At 41.3% G+C, this 12,284-nt stretch overlaps 1 protein-coding gene across 1 annotated transcript in view; it reads left to right on the top strand.

Annotated features, from left to right (window-relative positions):
* Positions 1 to 12,284, top strand: part of NCOR1 (nuclear receptor corepressor 1) — a 55,703-nt gene that overhangs the window by 7,631 nt on the left and 35,788 nt on the right. Inside the window, 5 exon segments of the mRNA XM_036395330.2 lie at positions 5,394 to 5,571; positions 6,798 to 6,934; positions 8,439 to 8,634; positions 9,581 to 9,763; positions 11,660 to 11,773. Of these exon segments, the coding sequence (XP_036251223.1) occupies positions 5,464 to 5,571; positions 6,798 to 6,934; positions 8,439 to 8,634; positions 9,581 to 9,763; positions 11,660 to 11,773 (738 nt within the window). The 5' untranslated portion in view covers positions 5,394 to 5,463.

Raw genomic sequence — 12,284 nt, 5'->3', positions numbered from 1 at the left:
ATCTGTCTTGAATGGGCATATTAGTGTTTTCTGGTGTATGGCACATCCCCAGGATGCAGAGTTGATATTTTTTTTTGGGTGTCTGAACAGGTTAATGATTACCTGGTAAAACAAAATACTTCTGGCAAGATTTGTTTTGCAAAGCTAGCAGTACACTGAAGGGTTTTTGCTTATGTGACTCTTGACTTGTAATTTTGATTTGTTTTATGCCATTTGAAGCGTTGTGTCTTGAAGGATCTGTAATTCCTGAAGTCTGGTCAGTGTGATTTAATAGGCTGGTCCATAAATATAGCCTGATTTTGGTTTTTTCCATGAGGTAGTTTCCTACCTTTTGATGAAGTGAAATCACAGAAGTAATTATTCCCAAGTATTGTTGTCATGCCTTGGATAAGGCCTTTCAGACCAACTGCTAAAACACTCCCTTCACTCTTCATTCTCTTGCCAGAGTAAACTTTGAATAAATATCCCTGAATTCATTTTGTGATTCATTGTAGATCCCCTGTGCAAGGCAGAGCCTCCCTTGCTCTGCCATGGGTTAGTTACATCAGAGCTCAATTTACTAAAGCTGCTGATTTAAAAACAAAATCCCCCAACTCGGGTTAGACTGTAATCTCATTCTTTGCACTCTTTATATCACGCTTAGTTTGCTCAAAAACAAGATGAGGAAAATTCCCGAAAGGATGTGAATTTAATTAGCAAATGTTGGTTAAGCACTTCAAGATGGCATGAAAATGGCTCTAAATGCAGAAATGTCAGCTTGGTTTGGATAGCTGAAGGAAAACTGAGTTTCCCCATGAGACTGGTCTTTTGTCCATGAAGGTAGGAGCTGGAGACAGGATATTCCAGCAAGGGGAGCAGGTGACTGCCCTGCCCTGGGACAGCTGCTCTCAGGTCTGTGTGGCACACAGTGAAGGGCTTTGGGGAGCTGCCCTGCTAAAAATAGCCCCAGTTTTTAACCTGCTGTGTTTTTCCAAGTAAGAGCTGCTTCACTCAGGCAGCGCCTTCAAAGTGCTGCAGGAATCGAGTCTTATTTCTGATTCAGACTTTGACTATTTCCTGGGGAGTCCTTGATAGATTTTTTAACCTTTCTGTGACTCATTTTCCCACATGTCTGCTGAAGATAGTTTGTACTTCTGCTCCTGAAGCATTTTGAGTTCTGGAGATCAGGCTGAAATTACGCCGTGATTGTTGCCATTATAATATTCAGTTCCAAATTATTTCCAACTTACTCAAAATTCCCTGCATATGGTGAATGTAAGTGTGAACAGTAGCTTTGAAGGGAATTCTGAATAGGATCTGTTCAGTAGTTTGAGCTGGCCAACGACAGAAATATCATCATACCTTTAGAAATAAACATTGTTAAATCATTTCCTTGCCCGAGAAGCTCAAATTAACACCAGGCCAAGTATCTCTTCACTGTTCCTGAATCCATTACTCTTGTCATTGCTTTTTCTCCCCTGGGTATCTTCTCTTAACCGCTTCTTTTTTGATTCTTTGCTCCTATGTGTCCTGTAATTTTTATTTTTTTTTAATATTATCCATTTGATGCTACTGGGTTTCCTGTTTTGCTGTTGAATATGGGAGTGTCAGTGAAATTGGACATTATAGCACAATTTCTGGCTTCTGAACTGCAAAACAAGAAATATTTCTTTCTGCCCCTTCTAATTGTCAATATTTGATGAGACAGACAATTTGCCAGCCTGGCAGCTGTATGAAAGTATTCATGACCCAACTTTATCTTTGTGAGACATGAGGCAGAATTCCAAAGTCTGTAACAGCTCTTTTAAACATTTATATATTTAACCTCTGAAATTTGCAGAATAATATGAAAAGGTACAAAAATACTTGTCTGAAAAATAGAATCTTGCTGTCACTGAGCTGGGTTGGAAGCTGATTTCTGGTGTTGTAATTTATCAAGGGTGCTGAAAATGAAGATGAGCAGCCTCTGTTCTGGCAGGGGAGAGGAAAGCAGTGCAAGGATCCCAGAGGCAGAGAGAGTTAATAAACAGTGAGGAACTTTCCAGGAGGATTCTGGTTGGCTTTGGGTAGAGCAAGAGGAGTTTGTCATGACTAATGAAAGGATACAGCAGGGAGGAAAGCCCGGATGGGGTTGTTTACAGGCTGCACACACAGTTACAGTTTTATGCAAAAGGATGGCTGTATTTAAACATAATCTGGATGTATGGAACTTGGAGAGGTTACAGCAGGAAGCTGGCACTGCCCTGCCTGCCCAGGACTGGATTGATGGAGAATAATCTGTGTCTGCTGCAAATGTGTGAGCAGATGCTGAAGAGAGAGAGGCAGATGCTTTTGGCTCACAGGTCAGAGGTTGCCTGCAGAGAAATAGGAGTTGAAGTCAAGCACCTCCATCCACAACTGCAGACAGGGAGAAACGAGCAGAATATCAGTGGTAATTCTACTGGCAAAAATTGGGAAAAAATCCCTCTCCTCTCAGCAGAGAGGATAAACAAGCTCATGCTGTAGGAGCCTGGGAGATGAGGGGTCAGATCAGGAGAGAGTGCAGGCATGTGGATGTGTCTAGCAGGAAAAGGAGGCTTAGAGGGAGGGAATGTTGTACTTCAGTGTCATTTTACGTGTTTGTACTCCAGGGTTGATTTTATCTTGAAAGAAATGAAATCCCATGCAGGATCCCCATCCTTTAGCTCCCTTCCCAACTTGTAATTGCCAATATGTGACCACATGTTTTCCTCTGCTGTTACCCCCTTATCTCTGCTGCTGTTTTGCCAGTTCCCTCAGGGAGGAGGAAGAATGGTCCCCCACCTCTGATAACTTCATGTTTTCTTTTTTTCCTCTCTGTGGTTCTCACCTCTCATATTTACCATGATTGTAATCTCTAATGCTCCTTGTTGCCTTCCTCTGCTGGCAGCTTTCATTTATTCCCCTTTTAAAAAAATTCCACCATGAACATGATCACACTTGCAGTTTTCAATAGGAAAGTCATCAGGTTCAATGTTGTCCTATTTATTATGTAAAACTTGTAGTTATCAGGGGGTTTAGGCTGACATTTTTGGATGGATGCAGGATGCTCATTCTTGTACTCCACGCCCTGTCTCTCATCTTTCCATGTCAGTGCAGAATCTGGAGAGATGGTCAAGCCCTCTCCCTGCAGTTGCTTGTGAAAGATTTCAAGATAACCCCAACCTAACACTGTGTCTGCTGAAGTCTCTGAGAATGGAGAAATGGCTTTTATAGCATCATAGAAAGTGAGCATGGCTTGAACTTTCAGCATCTGGGTTAATGATCAACTTGGGGGTTTGACTGAATATTGTGGGAATAAGGAGCAAATGTAACTTAACAGAGAGAAACTGGGAAGGACCTTGAATCGTGCAGTGGTTGACCTAAATTTGTGTGTGATTTCTTTCCTGATCCCCTCTGCATCCCCAGGTTCTTCAGATCTCTGCACATGAAACTGCTGAGGGAGCACAGGTTGGGGCATCAGCAATTGATCAAACTGAGATTTGTATTTCCATAACCTTCAAGTGTTTGAGCATCTTTATCCCATGGAGCCAGTTCATTATTGATGAAAGTGCCCCAGCCTGTGACAGGAGGAGTTATCCCATCAGCAAACATTGGATGGAGCTGGCAGCTCTGTGCCAGAGCTTTCATTCCTGTGAAAGTCCACCTAAGAAAGGCAAAGCAGAGGTTTTCTTTTGGCTGGGGCTGGGGTTTAGGGGTGCTGTGGAGTGCTCAGGGACAGCTCTCTGCTCTCACAACGTGTGCAGCTGAACCTGCTGCCTTTGTGACACTGTGCCTTGATGAAATGGAAATCCTATGACTCAGAGCCATTAGACCATCACAGAGCAGGTAAAGCTGTACTCCAATGAATGCAGTGTCAATGATGAGGAATAATAAATGTTAATGGTGAAGCATTCTGTTACAGCTTGTCACTTGGATATGAATTATAGGTACTATAATAGATGTATAGCTGCTATAAATAGATGTATAGCCACTATGGTGTACTATAAAGCACACTACTAGTGATCTGTAGTATTGCTTTGAAAGAGAAACTGTTGGTTTTTTGTTTTTTTCTTGGATTTTTCATAGCTGAAAATTGGGTTTAAGAGGTAAATGTGAATTTGTCTCATTATTCTGGTAGTTCAACATGTAAAGCTTGGTTTGATGGAGAGTTAAGGAGGGAAAATCCCCTGACCAGAACAGAAATTGTAAAATATTACAGATATACTTTAAGATCTGTTTGTATAGCTTGCTCTTTGCTGAGCTGGTTTGCCTATTGACTGATAATAGAAAATGCAATTTATAGGTGATATCTGTGAAATGCTGTGGATTAATGTGCTGTGAAATGTAGCCATTGAGGCAGAGATCAACAGTTTATTTGAAGGTCTGATGTGTCTGCTGGGCTCTGGGCAACAGGTTGAGAATTTGCTCCACATCTGATAGAATTCTGGATTTAATACACAGGCTCCCGGAATTGCATCTTTTGAACTATCAGAGAAAAGTATTTTCTGTTTAAAATATATTTATGTCCCACTTTTTTGCTTAGAGCCATAATTTACCCACTCCAAACCCTGATGGGGAGCAGGATTGAATCAGTTTATTTGGATCTTCAGCAGCTGGAGGTATACCCAGCCTCAGGCAGGCACAGACTTTGCTGGGGAACTTGTCTGGATTGCTGCAGTATTTAAAATCAGTTTGCAGCTCAGTGTTTGCTCTCCATCTGCAGCTGGAGAATGCAGCAGAGGCAAAGTAGCCATTGATTGTCAACTAAGCAGGATTGTTTTCAGGCTTTGTAGTAAGATTCAGTTTTTGGCATCCTGTAGGAGCCAAACTATGCTGGCATTTGAAGCAGAGCTGGTTTTCTGCTTTGTGAGTGCCTTTTTTCCTGACTGCTTGAGTTAAGCTGCTGTTGGATGGTTGGTGATGGCATTCAGGGCCTGACTAAAGCACTGGGATTTAGTGAACTGTAGGTGACACTGAGTGCAGCCCTAAGACTACCTGGGTCTGAAAGTCAGCAACAGTTCATGGAATCCAAAAACTTTGTAGGAGAAACAAAAGTGAACTTCATGTTGTGCTAAGGAAATTTACTGTAAATGCAGAATCCAGCTATAGACTTATAAGCTCTTTAAAATTTATTTAAAGTGACCTACTTTTCTTATCAAATTCAAAGTCAACTGGTAAAAGGATGTATTCCGACAGTATAATCCTCAAATCTTTGTGTAGACAATGCTGACACGTCTCATTTTGAGCCCATTTAAGACCCGTTAACATGTTTCAGACTGGAGTAACCTATTAAATAAATACATCAGGAAAAAGCTTTTACTGGTAATGGTTGTTTTGCTTAGGTGACTATGGCTGTAATGTATTGTGAGTACATCTGGTACTTCAGTGCTTATCAGCGATCTTTTTCCCTTTAGGCGGTTTCCTAGAAACATGATTGCTTGCTGGTCTTGATCTCGCAGCTTGGTGGAGACTCCTTCCCTGATAATGTCAAGTTCAGGCTACCCTCCGAACCAAGGAGCTTTCAGCACGGAGCAGAGCCGGTACCCGCCGCACTCGGTGCAGTACAGCTTCCCCAGCAGCCGCCACCAGCAGGTAAGGGACACTCTGCACTTGGAGGGCTGGCCCTGCCGAAAAGGGATTCATTCTGCTTTTCAAAACAAGGTAACACAACTCGTTCACATCTGAGAACACATCCACGAGCCCTGTTGGGAGAGCTGCTTAGTTAAATACCGCTGGGGTGGCTTCTGCTGTTTTACTTTGCCCTCCTTGCCCTTGATTAATATAAACGGCCTGGTTTTATCATTGGTTTCTCATGGTTTGAATAAATTCAGCTGGGGTTGTGTTCCTAAACTTCTATAGCAGTATTGGGCTAGAATCTCTGGAAGTTAAGTGTGGGACTTGTCAAAATTCTGTGCAAGGTGGAGAATGTGTAAAAACTTGTATTACGCTGATTTCTTTTCTGCAGCAGCTGTACCAGTGCTGCCTGCTGAGTTCTGCTGGCCAGAAAGGGAGTAAAGGATTTCTAAGGATATCCAACTTGCTCAGTTCTGCCGAGCTTTTGTTCTGCCATCCTGTGCTCTGTGCTGTGGAGGACCAGCTGTTGGCTTTACAACAGTTCAGGTTTCCCTCATTTTCATGACGTTCTCCTCCTGCTGCAGATACTTTGGATGATACTTTCTTCTACTTCCATGTTATCAAAAAGAAATTCAAAAACTGAAGCTTTTTGGCTTGCTCTGTGTTTATTTGTAGATAATTTATGAAAACTGCATCTCATGGGTAATGATCTATTACATGTCTTGTAGAGCTTCTCTTCAGTCAGAGCCAGCTGCATATAATTTTTAAAAGCAAGTAGTCAATCACACAAAAATACAAATAAATAATCTTGTTCTTCACTTTGTAGATTGTAGCAATTGGAAGATGCATCTTGTGTGACTCTTAGTCCTGATTAATAATGTCTGATATAAAAATGTCTTGAGGTGGTAACAAAAGAATTTGCCTCGAGGTTGCTCTCATTTTGCCACTTTGCAGTTGGATGTTCAAGACCGATTTTAGAGGATGTTTTTTAAAGGCTATTCATCTGCTTGCTGCTGACTCATCTGTGTTTTGTTAGAAGTTGCTAATAAATTAGGTGGAATTCCTAGTATAAATATTTAGTCTCTTTAAAGTTTATTTAAACCTCGGAACTGCCATTCGCAAACATTTTTTGAGCCGGAATAAGACTTTGTCAATCTGGTGTCACCCCATATTCAATATCTTTGGAAGCGATCGTGGTCAGTGAATGCCTTTGTTCCTGCTAACACCAGAGGTGTTCCCCGCAGGAATTCGCCGTTCCCGACTATCGCTCCTCTCACCTGGAGGTCAGCCAGGCCACGCAGCTCCTGCAGCAGCAGCAGCAGCAGCAGCAGCTCCGGCGCCGGCCCTCGCTGCTCTCCGAGTTCCACCCGGGCTCTGACAGGTGAGGAGGCTGATCTGGAAGGGTGGCAGCTCCAATCTCGTGCCTGCAGCTGCTCTGGGGTTACCTGAGGACGCAGAGTGGACAGCAGCAGGGAATCAGAGTTCACTTTCACTTTGCCAATATCTTCTTCCCAGTGAAACAGATCAGTGCATGGGGGATGCTGAGGGATGATCAACGTGCATCATCATTGCTGTACTGCTGTACTACTTCAGGCCTCATTGTCTGAAGGTTTTCAGACAATGTCAAGCATCCATTTGAAGATCACTGAATAATCTCTGAACATGAAATTCAGAGATTAAAATCCCACTACAGATCAGAATAGTATTAACTGGATTGTAGTAAATTAGCAGGAACATGCTTCTCTTTAGGGAAGAGATTAAAATATGATTTATGCCCTCAATTCTTCTGTGTGTTAGGCTGCTGCTGTACAATCATAAGTAAGTGTTAGGGCCTGTAACAACCTCTTTTCTTGCACTTACTGCTTGTACAAACCTTCTTTTGCCTTGGACTCTTAGTGAGTATATCTGCTAGGAGCAACTTTATATGCAGGATTACTGCTGGAGGTTTATTTTGGCTGTAACTGACCGATCTGGTTCTGAACAAATACCCATGATGAATGTTATGTAAATACTGGTCTGGCTTAAAATCTCATTAGGATATTCCCAGAAATAACTTGATGATAGTGAAATCTGGGGCTCCCATATTGCCTTCATCTCGTGTCAGCAAAATGTCAGTAAGGCTCTGTTCTAGTGCTGAGAATCACAGCAGCTTTTAGAGTTCTCAAAATTGAGTTTATAGCAGTAGTAAATCACACCCCCCCCAGACTGTAAATTTGTAAAAGCTTATTTGGTAGTTCTGGCAAACTGCAGGAAACTGCTGCTGTCATCTCTTCAGTGGCACTTCATAGGAAGATGTTGAAGCCTATGAGGGTCTTTTATGGGCATCCTGTGCACTGCACTGCGAGCACCAAGTGATAACTGTTGAGCATTTTTCTGAGAAGGAGGAGTCTTCGAATGACTCATGGATTGAATCAATGACTGCTTCTGTCACAGAGTAGCATTTTAGTAGAGATCAAGTTCCAAACAGACTCATGGCTCATCTCAAGTATTCTGTGTATATTTAAAAATTATTTGGCTGCAAAAATTCAATAATGGAGCTGTTGTGGCCATCTTCAGTGAAATATGGTACTGTGTTTTTCTTGTGGATTTTTGGTGGGTTTATAATTTTAATCAGATCTTTGATTTGAACAATATCCTTGTAGCAGAGCTGAGTTTCTTTAAGGTTGTGTAATGATAGGAGTGCCTTTCATTTGAGATTCAGGTTCACTTCCTATTTTCTAATGGGTTTTAACTGTTGTATTTTTGAAGTCATATTTAAAAACATTTATCTGCTTTACTGTTTAGAAGGAGCTTCACCAAATGACATCTCCTTTAAAATTAAAAAGCTTTGAAGATTCTTCTCATATCAAAAATGTATATTTTAACAGTTAATCTCTTTTGTCTAGGCCTCAGGAAAGGAGAACTGGATATGAACAGCAGTTCCATCCAGGTCCATCTCAGACTGATCATGATTCTCTGGAGTCTAAGCGACCACGTCTTGAGCAAGTGTCTGATTCCCATTTCCAGCGTGTCAGTGCAGCCACTGTCTTGCCTTTAGTGCATCCTCTGCAGGAAGGGTTGAGGTCTGCAGATATTAAGAAGGTAAAGCCATTTGCTGTCACAGTGCTGAAGGTCTAACTTTCTGTGTTGCTAATCAGTTTTTTTCTCTTAGGTAATTTTTTTGTTTGTTTAGGTTTTTTCTTTAATCCCAAAAATTTACTTTTATACATGATCAGAAGCTGTGATCATGAGTCAGTGTTACTCTCTTACAGTCTGACTCAAACACAGTAAATAGACTGGAATTCTGAGTTGCCACTACTCTCTTAAGTCACTCAAATCTCAGTTGTAAAATGATTGTAGCATAGTGCATGAGATATTTCTGCTTTTCAGCTGAAAGCTGCTGGCAAATCCATGCAAGTCCATTTTTTCCTGTAATTAACATTGGGACTGAATAATCAAAGTACTTCCTTCCACCCCCTTTTCCCTTCTAAGCATTTGAAATGAATCTGCTTATTTACATAACACTAATTATACTTGTCACTGTCTCATTTTGGGTAAATCTAGGACAATCTAGTTTGGGGTGGGTATTTTCTATTTTAGATATTGAATATTAGAGCTAAATTCAAGAGAACTTCACATTTATAGCCACAACTAACTCCAGATGTGCTTTATCAGGCTGGTCATGATTATCTTCAAGAATATCCTCCTCAGTATAGGTGCAGAGTACTGAGGAGTGGCTCTCAAGTAGCCCTCCCTTTAAAAATCAAAGTTACTGCTAAAATTTATGAAGATGTATTTTAAAAGGAAGGGGTTTGGGTCTTATTTTGCTTTCAAGGGAAATACTGCAGTATGGTGTTTAAAAAAAAAAACCTTTGAAATGGCAGTATCATAAAAGATTTAGAGTATTATGAAAACTTTAATTGACCTCTCAACAGAGATACAGATAACTGGAAATTGTTCATTCCTGGATGTTTGGTTACTGGGTGCTCATTCCCAAGTTATGACTGATTTCCTCTCTGTCTCCCCCCATCTCCTGTGCCCATGGAAGGACCCAGCTTTTGGAGGAAAGCATGAGGGACCATCTTCTCCAATTTCTGGTCAGCCTTGTGGGGAGGACCAAAATGCTTCACCTTCCAAGCTGTCAAAGGAAGAACTGATCCAGAGCATGGACCGCGTCGATCGTGAAATTGCAAAAGTGGAGCAGCAAATCCTGAAACTGAAGAAAAAGCAAGTAAGCACAGCAGGCACTGCTCTTGTTTTCTGCCAGTGAAAGAGGTGTGGAAAAACCTCATTTGGTGATGGTGAATTTTTTGGTTACATGAATCAGATGAAGAAGTTGAAAAGGAAGGGTTGTGTGTGTGATTTTGTTTTAAATAAGTTGGATGTCACGCAGTTCTAAACATTTTTGAAAGCAGGAGAAAGCCATGTAGGAACAGCAGCAGTAGGATGGGTTTATATTTGAAACTGCTGTGAAACAAGGGCACTGTGACTGTAATTTCAGCTTCAGAGCTGCCTGCTGGCTGAGGGGAGGATCATCTTTCTTCTTTTGCAGTCTGTGCAAGGGGAGAATCCCTTGCATGCATCTCCAAAACCAGAGCTTGTACAAAAGCCCCTGGATCATCTGCTTTCCCAAGGGCAAGAGATCCTCACATCTGGAGCTAGGGCCAGCCTTGGGGGAAAGTGCAGTAGGAGAGGTGCAAACAAACGCAGAGAGCAGAGAAATAAAGGAAATATCACTTTGTTTTTGTATGGCCCTGGCCATGCTTTGTATCAGAGATCTGCACTTCAGCCACTGGAAGCAAAGGAAGTGTTTGCTGGCAGAAGTTGTTGCTTTCCCAGTAGCTGTTGTGGCCAAGTAAACCCACCCTTCAATCGAGGCATCTGTTAGTCATTGACAAAAACAAAGTCCTTGTTTCCTTTTCCTTTTCTGACTTTCAAAGATCCAGATAGAAAAAGTGCCAGCTTTACTCTTCTAGTTGGAACTCTGGAGGAAATGAGAGTTACACTGTAGGATTTGTTAACTTGTAGATCCAGGAAAACAAACAGGCAATTTATGGTCTGGAAGTGTTTAATTATGTCTGAATTTTAATGAACTGTAAAGTGACCTCCAGCAGAAAAACAACAACAAAAAAAGGATGTCTCTGAGTACCTGTTTGTGTGGTAATGATGCTTATCACCCTGTGCACTTTTCCACAAAATCAGCAAGTGCTGTGCAACTCATCTATGAAGGGTCATTTGTGCACATTTGTCTATGATTTGACTTTAAAAAAAACTACAAAGTTGATGTTGAAATAATTGAGCCCAGGTCTTAGGACATTCTGCTAAAATATTTTAGGGAATTCTTGCACAGCAGTGTAGCACATTCTAGCCAGGACTGTAAAGCAGGATGGATCCCTGGTGTCAGAAGTTCTTTGCTGTATATTTGTGGCAGGCACAGGTGAAGGATATTTTAAAAATGAAGGTGTCACTGAACCAGATGTATTTGATGTGAAAGTAAATCACAGCAGTAGAGTTAGTAGGAAAGGTAGTAGTTAGCTAGGAAAGGAGTACAGGGTGGGTTTTTTGCTTTTGGTTTTTCTTTTTTTTCTTTGCTTGTTTGGTATTGTAACAGTCTTGGAACTTTAATGCATGTGGAGTGGTTTATTTTTGCTGTGAAGTACCTTTAGAATGATGTTCTCTGTGGTGTGTTAGAAGGACTTTTGTACCTTTTGAAGCCATAAGACAGCAGTTATGGTGACACTTGAACATCTGCAGTGCAGAAAGGCAGCTCTGTGGTTTATTTCCACTGTGAGAAGGCGACTCTGATGTAACTGTTCTCCAGAGTTGATATTTTTGTTTAGAGTTAAATAATGATAAATTACAAAGTGACAGTGGCTTTAACTGTCAAGCTGAAACAAGTCTGGTTCAAGGCAGGTGAGTCTTGTGAACAGGTAATTTGAGTCACCAATAGTACAAAAAATAGTCTTATTATTGTCCCTGTGGGCATTAAAACCATTTCATTCATTCCTTGTCAGCGCAAAACGAAATAAGAGGCAGCGCTGACTGATCAGCTGCGTATTTTATCTCTGGTGACTAATTCCTGCTGGGGGGAACATGGATGGCTGATTTTCTTTCTTTGGTCTCTTAGCAACAACTTGAAGAAGAAGCTGCAAAGCCTCCGGAGCCGGAGCGGCCGGTGTCCCCCCCTCCCGTGGAGCAGAAGCACCGCAGCATCGTCCAGATCATTTACGATGAGAACCGGGTGAGTTCCACTGCCTCTGAGCTCTCGTTCATTAGGTCTTCCTTTACTTCCATGGAGCAAAGTCTTCTCTTTTACTGATTTGCCCACCCCTCTTTTGCTATTCATGTGCTTCTTTAAATGAAAGATGTTTTAATGACATTTTTATTCTCGAGCACGGGAATCTTCCTTCGATCTTCCTTGGGTCTCATCCTTGTGCTGAGATGCATGAATTATAGATATATATAAACACACATATATATCCTTTTAAGTGTGTGATATGAAAAATGCCTCAGAAATTCATCTTTAATTCCCTGTTCCTCACATGAGCTGACAAACTTGGCTGAAGATTCTACTTTTAAATGAGCTGAAGAGAAAAAACTGCATATGTTGTAGGATTTTGTGCCTTCTTTATAAACTCTGACTTCTGGCACTTCATATCTGTTCATTTATCCAAATCTTAAGTAGTAATATATGGGTGAATTATGAGCTTGTGTTGTTTAAGTGGTGAGAAAAGTTCAGGAGCTCAGTAATA

Source organism: Molothrus ater, chromosome 21, assembly GCF_012460135.2.
Source record: "Molothrus ater isolate BHLD 08-10-18 breed brown headed cowbird chromosome 21, BPBGC_Mater_1.1, whole genome shotgun sequence".
NCBI lineage: Eukaryota > Metazoa > Chordata > Aves > Passeriformes > Icteridae > Molothrus > Molothrus ater.
The sequence above is the reverse complement of the archived record's forward strand: the minus strand, read 5'-3'. Positions and strand labels throughout refer to the sequence as shown.